This window comes from Lagenorhynchus albirostris, chromosome 3 (assembly GCF_949774975.1).
Source record: "Lagenorhynchus albirostris chromosome 3, mLagAlb1.1, whole genome shotgun sequence".
Classification (NCBI taxonomy): domain Eukaryota; kingdom Metazoa; phylum Chordata; class Mammalia; order Artiodactyla; family Delphinidae; genus Lagenorhynchus; species Lagenorhynchus albirostris.
The window spans coordinates 75385076-75404147 of NC_083097.1; the positions used below are offsets into that span (position 1 = coordinate 75385076).

The 19072-nt window shown below is 33.2% G+C and overlaps 1 protein-coding gene across 6 annotated transcripts in view; it reads right to left on the bottom strand.

Annotated features, from left to right (window-relative positions):
• ARB2A (ARB2 cotranscriptional regulator A) overlaps positions 1-19072 on the bottom strand; it is a 428163-nt gene that overhangs the window by 303782 nt on the left and 105309 nt on the right. For all 6 annotated transcript variants that reach the window (XM_060143277.1, XM_060143278.1, XM_060143273.1 and 3 more), the window contains one exon: positions 14002-14193. In XM_060143277.1, coding sequence (XP_059999260.1) covers positions 14002-14193 — 192 coding nt within the window. The remainder of the gene's footprint in view (positions 1-14001; positions 14194-19072) is intronic.

The window sequence follows — 19072 nt, forward strand, 5'->3', positions numbered from 1 at the left end:
TGAAACTCTTCTCTGGCTAAATTAACTAACTCATTTAATTTAGTCTTCATAAAATATAAACGCTACAATTGTTTTTCACTTTTAAGATTAAATTTTAGAATTTTATTACACGAAATAATAAAAAGAGGAGTCTTAAGAAATTACTGGGTCAATATATATATATATATATATTTTTTTTTTTTTTGCGGTACACGGGCCTCTCACTGCTGTGGCCCCTCCCGCCGCGGAGCACAGACTCCCAACGCACAGCCTCAGCGGCCATGGCTCACGGGCCCAGCCGCTCCGCGGCACGCGGGATCCTCCCGGACCGGGGCACGAACCCGCGTCCCCTGCATCGGCAGGTGGACTCCCAACCACTGCGCCACCAGGGAAGCCCCTGGGTCAATATTTTTAATTGCTTATATAATATTGACTATTTCAAATTTTCCTTTTTAAAATTGGCTCATGGCTTTAAACTTGTTAATGTATTTTCTGTGTTTCCTACACAACTCGGTTTTTTTCTCTAAAGTGAACGCTGCAAATTGCCTTGGATGGGCAATAATGAAAAAGCAATACCATTTATTAATTTTGTATAAGTTATCTTCCACCCCTGAGATTCCTTGGAGGGGAAGAGCATGTCTGAATTTCACCAAACAGTGCCAAAGGCAGAAAGTGAGAGAAACTAAACAAATGCATCGTGGAGGGAGAGAAAATGCCTACAGCAGCAAATGACCTACTACATACCTGGTTAAACAGGCTTTGATGTTATAATTTGTTAATTTCTGGGGAAAAAAAAGATAATTAACAATAGTTTAAGTTTGTTCTGATAGAAGTATTTAACTTCTGTAAGTTTTTGATCACAAACAACACACACTGTTCAAGAGGGCAGTCCACTTCCAAACCATTATAATACTAAGTAAATGTGCAAGAAAAGCTCAATGAAAAGACATTTTCTTACTATCAGAAAATGCAAACTAAGAAGTACATTAAACTTTCCTTAAGAAAGTTTTAAAATATTGTTGGCATTTGTTTCTCCAGATAAATGTTTTTTTAAATATTTTGAAGACCAATTCATTGTAAGAAAAGGTAATTTTATTCAAATATGCAGCTCATGGTATGAATAAGCAAGTACTCATTTCCCAACAGAATTGACAAGTCTTTCAAATAATGGTTTATTTTTTTTCAAAAAATCAACACAGCAATTTGGAATTTCAACATACACAGATATTTGTATGTATGAAGGCATGTGTGTTTCTGTATATGATGTAATCATGAGTATGGTTCAAAACATACCTATTTTTAATAATAAATAAATTGATCCTTATTAAAGTAAGTTACTATTTAACAACCTATGTTCAAGCTGTACCATAACGAAATACATAAATGCATACGTATGTAGCTTCATATCTTAAACTTTATCCTTTATTTATTTATTTTTATTTATTTATTTATTTTTTGCGTTATGCGGGCCTCTCACGGTTGTGGCCTCTCCCATTGAGGAGCACAGGCTCCGGACGCGCAGGCTCAGCAGCCATGGCTCACGGGCCCAGCCGCTCCGCGGCATGTGGGATCTTCCCGGACCGGGGCACAAACCCGTGTCCCCTGCTTCGGCAGGCGGACTCCCAACCACTGCGCCACCAGGGAAGCCCTATCCTTTATTTTTAACTAGATTTCCATTCTCTGTGTAATCATAAAGATAACTTAATAGAATTGTTTTAAATAGGCTTAAAGATAACTTAATAGAATTATTTTAAAAGCTTCAGTCACACTATTAAATATGGGAAAACTGAAAACAATAACAAAAGCAACTGTCTTCACTATCAAAAGGAAAAGCAAAGCTGAATTGCTTACTTAACAGTATTTCCCCTAACTTTTTAAATTAGTTTCTTTTGGATACACACTTACATGACTTAACATCATCACTGTATTACTGCACAAATAAAAGGTCAAAGGAGAGCTTCAAACAAACATTAATTTTCTCCAGTGATTATGAGAATATTTCATTCTGTAGTTTTAATAAAATAATAAATTGTGAAATAACTCATTTTCATTCAGAATTTAATTTACTGGCATTGTATGTTCATTATAGTTTAAACTCTAGGTAACAAAAAAATAATCGTTTGAGAAGCAAGAGGGAGGGGTATGGGTATATATGTAGACGTATAGCTGATTCATTTTGCGATAACAGCAGAAACTAACACACCATTGTAAAGCAATTATACTCCAATAAAGATGTTAAAAAAAAGTTTGCTATGCTATATCATTTCTATATGGCATTCATAACCTAAATTGACTTAAATCTTATGATCATATAAAAATCAAATGTGCATGACCCTGAAACTGTATCCGTTTTTTGTTTTGTTTTCTTTTGTTGTTTAGCCACGCTGTGCAGCTTGCAGGATCTCAGTTCCCCGACCAGGGATTGAACCCAGGCCAGGGCAGTGAAAGCCCAGAATCCTCACCACTATGCCACCAGGGAACTCCCACTCCCATATATCAGTTTTTTGGGTTTTTTTAAATTGTAGAATGTATACCTAACACAATACTATTGGTGCTTTTAATTTTTTATTACTACTACTTCAAGCCTTCTTCCATAGCCTTCAAGCTTCATGAGGTATACTCATCCTTGTATATCCATTTCATAAACAAGGTACAATCTCCTTTTCAATAAGGATTATAAACACAAAGCAACAACATAGGTCCTAAGATTGTTACATCTGATTGCATACTTGACAGTATGGAGTTACTGATTATATTTACATTTGGAGTAAACTGATACAAGTTTATTTTAAAAGTTTAAATATAGAAGTACATGATTCTAAATATACAAAGCATGCAAAGATACTCCACCTAATTCTTACAACTGCAATTTTTAAGTGGTGATTTGTTTTATGTCCAGGAAAACAAAAAACTATATATCCTATGCTTTAAAAAAAAAAAAAAGTTAAAATACTAGCCTGTTACTATTCAGAGTTACTACTGAAATCCAGCTTAATTTAGGAAGTTATATTACAAATAAAAAGCAGGTAGTTAATAGAGGTGTCTTTTCACATTAAATCTTTAACTCAATTAGGCATTAGTTAGAATTTCTAATATCATATTGAAATAGGCAATTTATCTAGGAATTAATATTTTTAAATATGCCTTTTATTTACATCATGTAAACAGTTAAAAAAAATCACCAACAAATAACGTCACACATGAAATGCTACTCAACTAGTCCCCTGGAAACTAATAATTTTTTACCCTTAAATTCGCTTAACATTATTTTCTTTAAAATACTTTAGCGATTATTTAAATATAGTACATTCAGTTTAAAGCTTGGTGACTTAGACTAAAAGTGCAAACTATACTTTCACAAATTACCTACCTTTCATAATTTCCTGCCTCGATTATTTCAAGTAAAAGTTTAGACTATTTCCTACTACTAAAGGGTGACATTTTCCATTTCAGTTCTCAAAATAAAATAACTTAGGGGACAAACTGATAAATACTGGAAGTAATTTTTTTAAATGATGTTCAAGATAAACAAAAGTATAAAGGCTAAAAACCAAAAGAAACCAAAAGTACAGTGAGAAACGCAAAGCTGACCTCTCTTTAATCTTTTCTTGTTAAACCTAGGGTACTCAAGAATTGTCAACTAATTAGTCCATTTTATTGATGACATTTTTCTCTAGGGAAGTTATTTTAGAAGTTTAACCCTGGAGCAAGTCATAGCTTCTCCAGTCTTTGAAAGTGTCCAGAGCATTGATTATAACTGCAGGAGGTGTTACCTTCTACCCCAGAGAATCTCACCCTGCACAATCTTACACACTCTCTCACTCCCAAAATAGCTTTGATTCAGCAATTCAAACCGCTTCCGCTGATATTAAAGGAAGAACCACAGAAAACGGATCAGCAGTTAAAATGAAATAGAAGTGGGGGGGGGGAATACAGATCATGGATATAGTAGCACAAAGCTCAAGAGTAAAGCAGATTTGAAAAAGATATCAGAGTGACTCAAAAGGGAACAACATGACAGAAATTAAACAAGATTTTTATGTTTGCCTTCTGTGCATTTAAACTCATCTCAGCCTCCACTGAAATTCTTATCATACATAAACCCCAAGGCTTTCAGCATACTGTCAAAATCACACTCTCTCTTTCTCTTTCTAAGTCTCCAGAGTCACTTCTTAGGTAGCCAAGAAAAAAGACAGAAGAATTCAAATATGCATGTAATTGAGAAACAGACCATTTTATAACCAAATTCTGATTATAAACAATATTTTTTCATGTAAAAATGTACCTAATTGTTTTAAAATCCAGTATTTTTTTCTCTTGCACTTAATGAAAAGGCCTAGGTCTACTTTAAAAGTTATTTGAAGTCAGGAATAAACACAGGGTAGAGGACCAGAAATAAGACATGAGGGGCCTTGCAATATCTTTCTTGGGATGATGTCAGAATATCAAGGTACTCTATGCTGTCATAGTTAGCTTTCCACTTGACTATAGAAAAAGCTTAAGTATATGCTTAATTAGTTAATTAGTTCAGTACTAGAGAACAATCTAGATTCAAAGAGCTATCATCACAGAATGGCTTATTCACATCTATCTCAGAAACGGTGACCAAAATTCAAGAAGGTAATTGGATTTTTAAAACCGAACGTCGTTTTTTTCTCCCTCAATTCACTCATGACAGGGCCAGAAGGTAATGATATATCTGCCATGATGCAATGAGCAGACCTGTCTTCTGTCAAGAGTTGAAATCATGAAGGAATAAGCTGTCGTTAACAACCTCTCTCCAAACACTAGAGCTGTCATTTCGTTGTTTTCTTTTGCTGGCATGGGGGCTGGTGTGGTGGCCTCATATACCTTGTCAGTTCAGTAATGTGCTAAGCTGTTAACCTTTTCTAGAATTCTTGACTTGAGCAATCTTTTATGAAGACTATAATGTAAGAGCTTATATTTTCTTTGATTCCTTTATGTTTCTCTCAAAGTTTACTTTTAAAATTTGGAATTAGTGCTTTTGGTTTCAACCTATAGTTTAGTAGTCCACATTTCAAATAGAAAAAAAAAGCATTTACTTTTAAAAGGTTTGAAATGTAAGTTATAGTGATCTAAATTCAGCCAGTCTTTAAGGGGAAAAAAAATCAATAATTATTTAAAGTTTCTTGTAGTTTTATAATCAAACATTTAAACTCTTTTAGAAATGGTTAAATGAATAACTATAATAGTATATTCATGAATATTTTCTTTAAAAAATTTTAATAATAAAATAATATCTTTTTAAAATTATAAAAGTAATAATTGCTCAAGGCAAAAAAAAAAGAATTGAATAGGAAAATTGAAAATGAATGATAAAAGAAGAAACCTCATGGTTTCTTGCATAGACTTCCAGGAACATCAATGTACATCGATGTATGCATGTAGGTGTATGTATATACATGTAAGTGTACATTTTAACAAATAGTCTCATTCTTATGTTTTCAATGGAAAACTCTTAGACATCATTTCATATGAATGAACACATATACACACATATAACTCATTCTTCTTAATAATTACATAGTCTTCCATGATAAGAATATACCATCATTTAATAAATATTCCCCAAATTGGATATTTAGGTAGTTAGAAGTTTTCATGTTATTACAGACTGCTGTGATTAGCATCCTTGTACATATACTCTGTATACTTTGTTTACTGCTCTAGTGTAAATTCCTACAAATGGAATTTAGGGTCAAACATTAACACACATATTTAATTTGGGGAGATATAACCCAAACTGCCATCTTATTGCTTTAATTTACATTCTGACCAATATCTAAACTTGGTATTATCATACAATTTATTGTATGATAATTTACCAATTTATCTGCCAATCTTATATGTTGAAAACTGGCACCTTGTTTTAATAACCATTTCTTTAATTCCCAACACTCTGAATGACTATATTTTAAAGAAGCACAAAAGTCTATGAATCATTTCAACAAAAGTATATCTAAAAGGTCCAAGCAATTATCATGTTTTTGAGGTCTCTGAGAACTTAAACATACATCCCCTGCGAAACTACATTCTACTTATAAACTGCTACATGGTACTGCTACTGTTAAAAATAAAAACCATGTCCTATATTGATACAGGACTTCTGACTACTATCTACTAACTGTCAATGCCCACTAGAATCCTCTTAAAATTTCCGTGTCACCAACTCTGTCAAATACTTATGTTAAAATAGCAAGATCGGGGCTTCCCTGGTGGTGCAGTGGTTAAGAATCTGCCTGCCAATGCAGGGGACATGGGTTTGAGACCTGGTCCGGGAAGATCCCACATGACGCAGAGCAACTAAGCCCGTGCACCACAACTACTGAGCCTGTGCTCTAGAGCCCGTGTGCCATAACTACTGAAGCCCACACGCCTAGAGCTCGTGCTCCGCAACAAGAGAAGTCACAGCAATGAGAAGCCTGCTCACTTCAACTAAGAGTAGCCCCCTCTCACTGCAACTAGAGAAAGCCTGAGCACAGCAACGAAGATGCAACAGAGACAAAAATAAATAAATAAAACAAATAAATTTAAAAAAAGAAATAGCAAGATCTTGCAGTACTTAGTTGGAAGACTAGGAACTGAAGGCAGTAGTTAGGAGGTATTACCAAAAATTTATTACTCAAATCACTGGGAAAAATCATATCCTATTTTAGATAACCATCTATAATGGCTCCATGTACATCTGTGGAAAAAAATCCTAAAACTGTAATCAATCAGCTTAACAAATGTGTCTGTCAAAATGGGGGGAGGGGACCCAAAATGGAGTTAAGAAAGGAGAAATCAAAAAGTCAACAGCCAGAATAGAAAAGCTAAGTTACTGCTTATTAAAAGGGAAGCAAATGATTTAAAAACTAAAAAGCTCTAAATCAGCTTTCAAAGTATGTGGTTCATATCAGTCAAGCAACAGTTTATGTAGTCTTCAATTTAGTCATCTTATAATCATAGCGATTTCTAAAAGAAAATCCTAAAATATTCTACTTTGACGAATATTGCTACGTAAGGACGTCATCTCCTGAGGTTTACAAAGCATTTTGTTATATAGAAAATTACTTTAATGTTATTTGTTTTAAAAAGATATGAGTTGCAGACTTCCCTGGTGGTGCAGTGGTTGAGAATCCGCCTGTCAATGCAGGGGACACAGGTTTGAGCCCTAGTCCGGGAAGATCCCACATGCCGCGGAGCAACTAAGCCTGTGTACCACAGCTACTGAGCCTGCGCTCTAGAGCCTGCAGACCACAACTACTGAGCCCTCGTGCCACAACTACTGAAGCCTGCACAACTAGAGTCTGTGCTCCACAACAAGAGAAGCCACTGCAATGAGAAGCATGTGCACCGCAACGAAGAGTATCTCCCGCTCGCCGCAACCAGAGGAAGCCCACGCACAGCAACGAAGACCCAATGCAGCCAAAAATTAAAAAAAAAAAAAAAAAAAAGATATGAGTTGTAAAGGGACTACCTATCATTGGAATAACCACATTAAAAAACGTAATTAAAATGCTATACTGAATTCTTTTGATTATCTCTACTCCTTCCACAAATCACACTAAAATATTAGTTTTAAAAAATATGGATGGTTTACTTTTCACTGTACACTTTCATATATTATTTGATTCTTGAACCATGTGAATATATTGCCATTTAAAAATTAAATAAAAATATATTTTATAGTAGGGGCGGTATTAACCCATCAGGACGAAACTAATGGGAAGACAGTAAGCTGATGAAATTTGTTTGGTATTACAGAGGAAATTCTAACTTAAGCCTCTGGAGATAAATAATAACTAGAAGCAAGCCAACCCACCCACAGAATTTCAGAGAAACTCAAAATTCGGGGTGCCAGTTTTCTTGGAAAGTAGAGGTAGGGCTTGAGTCTAAAAACAGAGGCAGTAGTTGTAAGTTCACATAAGATGCAGTTACCCATCCCCCCGAAGCCAAACAAACCAAAAAACCAAAACCTGAAAACCAAAACACAGGTCAAAATCTCACATTGCACAGCCAACCCTGTCAGAGATCAGTGGTTTTTCCATTAGAGAAATTTATCCAGAGAAGGACTAGAAGGACATCAGATCAGGAAAGGGGAAGAGAGAGACACAGAGCTCAAATCAGGTGTACTGTGCAGAAGTCTGCAAAATGAATAAAGAGAGAGCTCCATAACAAAATATGATGAAAGAACTTTAAAAATTCTACAGGGCTAAAAGAAAAAGTAGGTAACCTCCCAGAAACTAGAGCAAAAATAGATGGAAAATAAGAGAGAAAGTATAGTCAATTAGATAAGACAATTAGAGGCTCAGTCCAGAACTCCAAAACCAAATGAAAATTCCAGAAAAAGAGATTAAAATTATCAAGAAACAACACAACAAAATATTCTCAGAATTGAGAATCATGAATGTGCAGTACAGAATGAAAGGAATCACCACATCCCCAACACAATGAATCAAAAAAACCCACACCAAGAAACCTTCTCAAAAGCAGTATGATTCAATTTCTTAAAACCAGGGAGAAGGAAAAGAAGCTTCCGTGGAGGGAAACAAAAGGATTCAAGATCAGAATGGTACTGGACTTCTCAATTAAAACACTACAAGTAAACAACAATGAAACAAAACCTTCAAATTTCAGAATGAAAATGATATTCAGATTGGAATTCTATGACTAGATGAATTATGAAAATAAAGTGAGCAAGTAAAATAAAGGTATTTTTCATAAATACTAGGTTTCAAAAATTGATCTCGTATTCCCTCTTTGATGATTCCAACAAAATGAGAACATATATCCAAAAAGCTACCGTCATTAGGTCAAGGAAACAGGAGGTCAAACACCAGAGAGAATCTAAGTGGAGTCCCAGGAAGAGAGACAGGGAGGCAGGCTTAGAAAGTGACCAGTCAAGATTGGGACAGAAGTCCACAGAGTTCCAAAAGAGAGCTCTCCAGAAGAACATGAAACCATAAGATTATCTGATAAATTTAACCATGTAAAAAATTAGAAAGGCCAATCAGAATTAACAACTATTACAAAGAAAACAGAAAACAGTTAGGAAATTATTAATTCTATGAAAATAAACTTGTAGCAGAAACGAGTAGCAACCACAGTACCTACTTGGTTCAGTCATAAGCAATATTAAAGTAGTAGTAATACTGTAAAGCTTGATTGCTGAATTAATCCAAAAACTGTGGGAATGGGAAAGAGATTCTTATGTGCCATAAAAGAAAGTGACTGATAGATCAAGAGACAGCACTATAATTAAAAAATGTTGATATAGAGAATATAATTAAAACCAAAAAGTATTGAGAGTTATTACATCTAGGGAACAGAACTAACAGCTGAGGAAGGATTAGGAAAGGATAACCTTTATTTTGATGTATGTCATTTGTTTTTACTTGATTTTTAAGATTATATGCTTGTATCCTCTGATGTTCTACAGTTTTATTTTAATAAGTTTTAAGTGTAGATTTATCTGTCTTGCTCAAGATATGTCATGCTTCTTCTACAAAGATTTGTGTCTTTATTCTCATAAACACTCTACCACTAATATATTGCTTTTTCTCCCATTCTTTTCTATTGCTTTTCTGAAACATCTATTAGAGGATTATTAGATCTTATTCTATTCTCCATGACTTTTTATCTATTATAATTTTTTTCTCAGGTTTTCTCTGCTATATTCTATATACTGTATTCTCCAATTCTAACTTTTAATTTACTAACTCTCTTCAACGATGCCTGATAGTTTTGCTTGAGTTGACTTTTCTTTGTAATGAATCATTTCCTCAAATAATTTTTAGTTTCTGACTACAAATTCTTCTTCATTAGGGATTTACCCTGAATTGTAAAGTGTTGCTGTTGGCACTTTTATGTTTGTTTCCACTTGGTAACCCAGAAGTTTCATCAGTCCAAAGTCCATTTTTACATGAATTTACACTGCTTGAGATTCCCACACTAAATAAGTTGTCTCAATTCAAACTGCAAATCTAAATCCACCTTTGGGTTAGGATCTGTGGCTTCTATATCTCAGGGGAGGCTATTTACCCCACCTGGCACCTCTGGCAAACTGACTTTTGCACCTCTAAAAACTAAAAAGGCAGAAGCTTCCAGGGTCTTAGTTTTAGATCCTGCCTCTCAGGCTCAAAGCTGTGCTGTGGACCCCTTGGGGCCTAGGTCTTATACCTCATCAAATATCACCTTCGGGCTGCCACACCCTCCAGGGATTTACCACTGGGGTTTTAAGTTCTTTCTTGTAGTCAGGAATTTAAAGATTCTTTTTCTATCTTTTGAACATAACTAGGTCTTTAATATTTTTGTTGTTGCTATGTTTTATTCCATTATTTTTATGGGTGTTTAGTGGGAGGGACAAGTGACTGTTAATTAACTCAGTCCACCATGTTATAGAACCCAAATTGTATACATTACATTGATAAAAATAGCATTAATTTAAAAAACTTAGATATAACAGTATGAAAATTATATGCAAAGTAATTACAGAAATAGTAGATTCTTCTGAATAATCCAGCTATGAGAAATTAGAAAACAACGTAGGCTTAGTCAAGTTATCAGAATTCTCAAAAACTTATTAAAATTAAAAAAATTTAAGTCACGTTGGATATGAATCACTTGTACTTTGAGAGTACTCTTTATAATTTAAACTTTTACTTCACTGATTTTATTATAAAACATTTTCTAGAACTTCTCATCCTCTGTCACACTAAATATAGTTGCCATCAAGTCCCACCTTATGCATTACACCTAAAGCCTGAAAAGTATATATAAATTCTCAACCAATCCAAAAAGTATTACCTACGCCAGTGGTTCTAGTGTGGTGCCCAATGAGCAGCACTGGCATCACCTGAGATAGTCTCAGATATGTAAATTCTCAGGCCCCAACCAGACCTTCTGAATTAAAACCTGGGATCTGAACAGGGCAATCTGTTTCAAGAAGCCCTCCACGTGATTCTGATGCATGGTAAAAATCTGACTTCATGGACCAGGGGCTTCCAAACTGCTCCCCATGAAACTTTTTGACAGTATATACATCTCAATCAGTCAAAGCCTGGATAGGGAGAGATCGGTGACATGTCTACAGTGCGAAATTTAAGGAGGCACTCACTCTCACGGTCCTACAAGGACTGCACATCATGAGAGTGACTGACCCCTTAAATTTTGTACCCCTGTACCACCCCTGCAATTAGTAATGAAATGAACTGTCACCTATTTTCCTTGTCCTTTTTATAGAGATCAACTAAAATGCCTGAAAAGATCAAAGAAGAAATAAGTATGAGAAAATCTCAAACTGCACAATCAGACACTGAATAATTAGTACTTGGCTATATGATATACTGTTTCTTACTCCAATTAATATATTATGCAATTAAGATTGTTAAGCACTGAAAATATTAGCTATGGCCTCCTGAGAAGCACTGTGGGCATTTATCTGATATGTACTATTTCTCCAACAAGAAATCTTAATACATTTTTAATAATAAAGTTCTTAAGTATCTAAACTGCAAGGATTAGAGTATCTGTAGTTTTTAAACTGTCATCTATGGAGCCCCAGGGTCAGGGAATAAATCTCAGGTGCTGTTGTGAGAATGGTTCCAATCTTCACTTCAGCTTCAACCTAAGTGGCTCCACAGATTCAAACACAAGTTTTGTTTTTTTTACAAAACGGCCCAGTAGAGGCAGGGTTCTAGTGTTGGAAAAAAGTTTTAACCTTACCATGATATGACTCCTATTTTAGGACCTTTAATCTTATACTAAAAATCTGCAAGGAATATAGCATAAATATTATTAACAACACTGAGTAGAGATAATCTTGTCTGGCCTGAAAAATATCAGAATTTACTGCAGTTGTGATATGAAAATGGACAGACCATGGAAAACAGAGTAGTGGCTCCCAGCCCTTTGTAAACTATGGAAACATTTCTTTAAATACAATTTTAGAAAAAAGTCCAGAAAATAAAAACATGTAGGAGTAATCTGATTAAAAAGAATGAGACAACTTCTTATTCCCTGTTAGTCTTCCTCTTCCTGCTTCCTAAAATACCATCCTTTCCCCCCACCTGTCTCCACACCCTCCAGCCACACACAAACACAGAGCAGCCCTTGAAGAATTACCAGAGAAACACCATGAAAAAGTAAAACCAAAGTAATAAAATCACTTTATCTGAATTAAAAAGAGATATCCATTTTTAAATGTTCACCATGTAGAAAGTTACCAGAATAAAGTTCATAAAATTGAGAATAAAGTATATAAACTAAACTTTTCAAAGTACACAACATACACTAAATACTAAGGAACTTAGAAATCAGCTGCTTTATTTCAAGGAACCCTGAGCTGCTCTGACTGAGAAAAGCACAAAAATGGCAAGGCAATGAAATGCTGTTATCCCCCACTATTCCTACTTAAAAGGACAAAATGACTGACTATTCTAATGTTACTGATAAACCTCCTCCCTCTTGTTTAGGATCTCAACAGATAGTTTGTTCAAAGGTACTTGGGATGGCTTTCCCTATACTCTATACTCTATAGCCCTATACTCCCCTATACTTCAAAAAACCCTATACAACAATAAAATATTCTAGAATGGGAAAGGCTTAGTTGATCTAGTAGCACAGACAATATAATTTACATAAAGTATCTCACCAAGCACGTGTTTGTACAAACATCTGATTTTCTTTACTAAATTGTATGTTCAAATATTCACCAAATTGTGATCACATTTCACATGTAAAGTTCTTAAAATACATCAACAGCATCTGTTCTAACCACTAACTAATGTGCCAGAGAGTAAGTTCATTTCACTATTCATAACCTGAAATATGAAACAGTTTAAATAAATTTATTTTAGTTACTTAAATTCTACCAAAAAACACACTATCGAAGTTTGCAACGAATCAAAAGTAATGTCTTTGTGTTCTTTGCACATCCATGAAGACTGAAAAAAAAAATACACAATTCACCTATGAAATTCTACTTGCAGCATTTTAAGGGCCTCAAAATCTATTAACAAAATATTCTTTAGGAGCTGGGCTGAGCTTTACGCTTATCATTTCAGAGTTAAAGTAGGAAACATATCTTTGACCTTTGCAATCATAAGTGTATCAAATAATATCTTTCCACTTTTAATTACAAAAATGTAATAATGTAGCTCTTATAAAGCATACGTGATAACTTTCCGTTATTATATTAACCTTTTATAAGTAAAGATGTCACTTTACCTTTATTTTTCTGAAGAAAATCTCTGCTTATATGTGAAAGAAAACCAACTTTGCAAAATTTAACTATTCATTGCAGAACTTAAGAATAAGACAGTAAAACAAGTCGCCAAATATTAAGATGTAACAAAGCTAGGTCAGAAAAAGAAATTTCACCACTACAGGAAAGAAAACCTTGAACACAATTTTAAAACACCAATTTCTAAAAAGTTGAAATTCAAGTAAGAAGAAAGTAATTCAGTAAATACTGCAATTTACCATTTTGTATGTCTTTGTCTTATTCATAAAGCATTACATTTGTGGGCTCTAAAGAGTTGTTTTTTGTTTTTAATGACAAAAAAACACTGAGTTATTCCAACTCTTTTTTTTTAAAGAATAAGATACTAATTTAAAGGTAGCAGAATTCCTTTAGTCTCTAACTTCACTAAATCAGGTAGGCAGAGATTTACAAAAGCAGTCATGATTTTTTTCAGAAGTATTTTCAATAATATTGATAAGTATTTGATAATTTAACTGATATTTCATGTAATAAGAAATAAAAAAATTTAGAACTGAAAATACTCATTTCAAAGATTTTATCTAAATCTTCGTATACTTAAGATGCGTTTTTGCTCTTATTGTAAAGGCAAAATAATACAGAATAATCTTTCACTACAAATAAAATAAATAAGAACAATTTAAAGATAAGACTATGTTTAGGAAATACTTTTTAAAAGACATGATAAAATAATTTATAACACATACTAAAACAGAGCTATAAAATGCCAAAAAAAAAATAAAGGAAATTGCACTTACATCCATAGCTCTCTTAATAAAAGGTATCTGTGTGCCACTGTCCAGATCTTCATTTATAATAAGCCTTCTAGCCCACTGACCTGCCCTCACAACACCACTACCATGAATTAAAACCATCAGTTTCTGTGGATTTGTCAAAGCATCCTCACTCATAAAGATAAAACTCTTTGGTTCACTCTCAGTGGCATCTACCTGTAATTAAAAAAAATTAAATAATAAATAAATGTTTTCTGATCAGGTTTAGACACAAATGAGAAAACAACTAATGGTTACTATAAATTATAGAATGACTATTACAGAATTATAGAAGTAAAAAAACTTTAAAATAAAATTTTCATTAGAGATTGATAATTATATATAAGGTAGAGGAGCAAAAAAAGACATGATAGTAATTTAAACATAAAAATATGAAAAAAGAATAATGGAAATATGTCTTTCTCCATTATTATTGTATATTTAATATTATATTATCATTATAAATAAGAATAACTAATTTTTAAGTGCTTCCTATGATCTAGATACTATGCTAAATGTTTAAAAAGTATTATTTCTGTTAAGGTCGCACTATTATTATATTCATTTATAGATGAAGAAGTTGAGGCCTAGAGAGTTTAAATAACTCGCCCAAGGTCACAGCTATTAAGCCTATAAGTTATAATAGAAATATGCTGCACCTAAAATAAAAAACAGAAAAACCCAGCTGGAGACTACACATATTGGAAAACCATATATTAGCAAGGAAAACTACTAAGCTTTTAACAACAGTAGGAGGGGGAACTATTTAAAAATTCAAACACCAACTGTTCTGTGTAAATGGACTTAGAAATTTCATTCAGAGTATGAACACAGGATTATATAACAATTATTTTATGAAGGAATATTATTTGTATACTTTGATAACCTTATTTTATGTACTAGCTATTTATGGTATGAAAAGTGAATATTCTTAGTCATTTTGATTACACTTAATAGTTAGGTTTATACTAGATGATGTATGATTTAGATTTGAAAGATTCAAAAGACTTTTAGAAAGGGATAACTTCCCAACCTCTTATTACATATGCCATGGCATGCACTGAGTGGTATTCCACATCAGCAGTGGCAAGTAACTAGGAATGTCAGCCTTTGTGCAACCAGGTCAGAGCCAAGTTAAAATCTTGACAGCTGGTAATAAACACCTCCTCAAATAGAGAAAGTCAATCCACATGCTGGGTAATGCAATAGCACTTCACTTCATCAACAATATAGATTCATAAAATTACCAAAATAAGAAAGAAAAAAACTCAATACCAAAAAATGCCTTGGATTCCAAATGTTCCCAGTCACTACTCCTGGGACACACAAAAAAAATTAAATTTCTCTGTTTCTAAAACAATCAGATTGGTGTCAGTAATGGATGCTTAGCCAGTTGTGTAAACAGGGCACAAAAGGTAATTATTTCAGCAAGAAGAGCACGGCCACAGGGCTTAAGAAAAAAATACCACCTTCTCAGTGAAGCCTTCTCTGACCACTCCATTTAAACACTTCCCCAAGAATTCCCTAGTCCCATTCTGTTTTATGTTCCTCCATAGCACATAACACAATCTAATATGCTTTTAATAATATTCTATTATTTACCATCTGCTCCCTCCACTAGAATGTAAGTCCAGGAAGGCATGGACCTTTGTTTGTCTCCAGCTACATTCCCAATGCCTAGAAGAAAGGCTGGCACATTGTAGGCACTCATTTATATAAGAATGAATGAACTTTTGGAATAAAGAATCTTATCAAGCATCACTAGTGAATTCCTTTAGATAAAAGGCATTTAACTAAATAATGCATCCTCTTAACTGCTTACAATACTTGCCTGGTTCAGAAAGCACAAATGGAAGATTAAATGAATGCATGACTACAAAGAATTTTAAAAGAACTATACAATGCTTAGAATTAAAATGGCATATCTGTATCTTTATTAGTAGTAATTAAATATGCAGTAAGAGAAGTATGAAGTATAACACTACCACATTAGCTTCACTTGTATGTGACGTCTAGAATAAACAAATTACTATGATGACAATGGATATGACTGAAGTCACAGAGGAAGAAAAGTGGATGGGAGACAGACGAAAGCCAACTCTGAGAAAAAAAACTCCCTTTTACCTAGGAACATTATATGAAAGCAGATGAATCATTCAGTTAAAATGGCTTAAAAAAAGAAAATGGTGATAAGAACAAAAGAAAAAATTAAAAAGCAAAGCTGTCAGTGAAAAATAAAAAAGAGGCTACAGAGGTTTCCAGTCATTCATTTACCAAAAAGTATGTCTAAATATGCACAAATAAAAGAGCCTCTTAAAGTCAGTGAGGCCTTAATGGATTCTGGAATGTATGGAAATGGACATCTGTTTATCTTAATGAAAAAACCCCTAGCTATAGACTTTCCAGCAGGTGCTGATCACTGTTTCTTTTTTCCATCATACTAAGTCCCCTGTTACCAAGCACCTGAGTCAATTTTTTAAGCAATGGAATGTTGGCACTTTAAATTCCACAGTAATCACTTTAAAACTGGAAAAGTACTTATTTTCTGAAGATAAACATGTGTTTTTTAATATCATACCACTGTTCAAGAATTTTTTAAGGGGCTACAAGTCAAGGTAGCCATGAACAAATGAATAAATGTTTTACTTGAACATCCAGATATGCTGACTTTGAAAATATCAGAATGTCAGAGTATTTAAGAGTATCAGAATGTCAGAATGTCAAAGTATTTAAGAGTATTTGAAAATATCAGAATGTCAGAGTATTTAAGGAAAAAAAATAAAAATGAACAATGTAATGGTATTAATGATTAAGGAATAAGAACAGTATTTAAGCTGGTCATTGACGTATTCATCTCAATATAATGCAGAACTGTGAGTCTGCAGCTGGTGGCTATAATTTACTCTGTGTAAAATTAGTGCTAATTTAAAATAGAAAAATATCTATATGAATAAAATAATTTTTCCTTCATTAACTTAAGTTTTGAAATGGTTGTTCCAAGGCCATTTATCTTCAAACAATGGTAATTTACTAAGATGAGCTTTCATTAAGGAATACACATAAAGGTCATTCCAGTGTACCACCTCAGGTTAGAGACAAATCAACCTCAAAGGCCAATTGGTCAGTGAGACTGCACCAAACAATTTTTAGCAATTAACAATTCACTTTGGGATACTTATGAAAATCACTAATTTTGATATTTATTTAAATATGATTGAATAAATTGAATGCAAATCTGTAGTCAAGCTAAATTCATGTATCCAGTATTCTACCCAAGTGTGAGATACTAAAATGGAGAATATTTTGTACCTATTTATGTGAGGTGGAAAGTAAACATGAGACATGATCATGATCTGTCAAATCATGGATTTCCACGAAGTGCTGTCATTTAAAAAAAAAAAAGTTTTTCTTTCCTTGTTAAATATTTCAACTGTAACAATAAAACTTAGTTTATCATCAGGAAAAAAAAGTTTGGTGGTATTCCTGTAGTAAAAAAAAAATGACTTTGAACAACAACAAAAAAAACCCACTCTCACTGCTAGCTTTGGGATTTAAGAGAACTCAGGAGAAAACTAATACTTAGGGAAGAAAAATTCACAACTATATAAAATATGTGGTGATAATCTAAGGAGAGATAAACTTCCTAAAATAAAAATTTTCTTGTTTCTTTAATGTTTATAAAATTAGGGAATCTTTACTAACCAAAAATGGACATGAAGGTTGTTATAGGTCTCATATAATGTAAAGCTCCCTCTGTGTAACTTTATAGTCTACATTTAAAAAAGAGGAAAATAATTGAAGTCCTTCTAAATCTAATCTCAGGCTTTCTATAAAGAAAATTAATGAAAGGCAATCATATAACATGAGAGATATGGCCAATTATCTTGTAATTTGTTCTAGAAATCTAGGGAATTAAAGTGAGTTTAAAGGTTCCATGGAACTAGAAGTATTACAGAGTTAAAGGACTCAATATTAATTGTGCTGTAACAATGAATTAACCTAAGACTTTTTAAATATCATTCTTCAGAAACTTCGAAAGAAATAGAATTAACAAGAAAAGAAGACTGGACAAAGTGACAAAATTCTACCTTAACTTTCCAGAAGACAAAATTCAATATATAGTTTTAATAGAGTAAGACACTAGACCTAAAGTCAAAACTAAAAGAGATTTGAATCCAAAAAAGACTTTTATATTCACTCCCCAAAAGATACTAAAATCTTGGTTTTCACATAATTCAAAAGGAAGGAAAGGTTTCAAAAAAACAAGAGTTGGCCTAGTCATTACGTGGAATAACACTGAATATTTTATTCACTGCTATGTCACTAGCACTTGGAACAGTACCTGGTACCCTAAAATAAATATTTGTTGAATGAATGAATAAATGATTAACAATGTGACCTAGTACTTGAGATTGCCTATAGAAAATTAAATATAAAATAGATTTCTTTTTTTAAAAAATCAACCTATGGAATTAATTTGGGAGGATGGATAGCATTAAAAAATCCTCAAACCCTCCAATTCATAGTAGAATAATACTGCCCAAAGAACTTTAAAATTTCATGTAAACAAAATTATCAATATTCAAAGTTTTGTGCCTTAGATAAATTACTTTCATGAAGTCTTGGAGATTCATATAGATTGTAAAATCAGAGAGTTGTCAGGGACCTTAAAGATCATCTAGTCTACCATCATTACACACATAAGGTTACTATTTCTTCATTTAAACACTTAATATTTCATGTTTTCCATTAAAAACAAAAAAGTTCTTTTGAGAAGCTGAATCACAGAACAAATTTCAAGCTTTTTCACTCTGAAATGGCAAAATGTGCAAAACTTCAAAAAAGTGTTCTACCAAAAAAGAGATGAGTAGTGTTATGAAACATGAAGCACCAGGAGTAAATCTGGGGATGTGCAGAGGAAATAACAGAGAAATAAAACATATAATTTAAAAAAAATCAAGAAATAATTAAAGCGATGTTGAATGTCTAACGCAAGAAAAGGAACACTGGTTTACTTCAAATAAATACGTAAAAATAAATTATAGCAATGAAATGA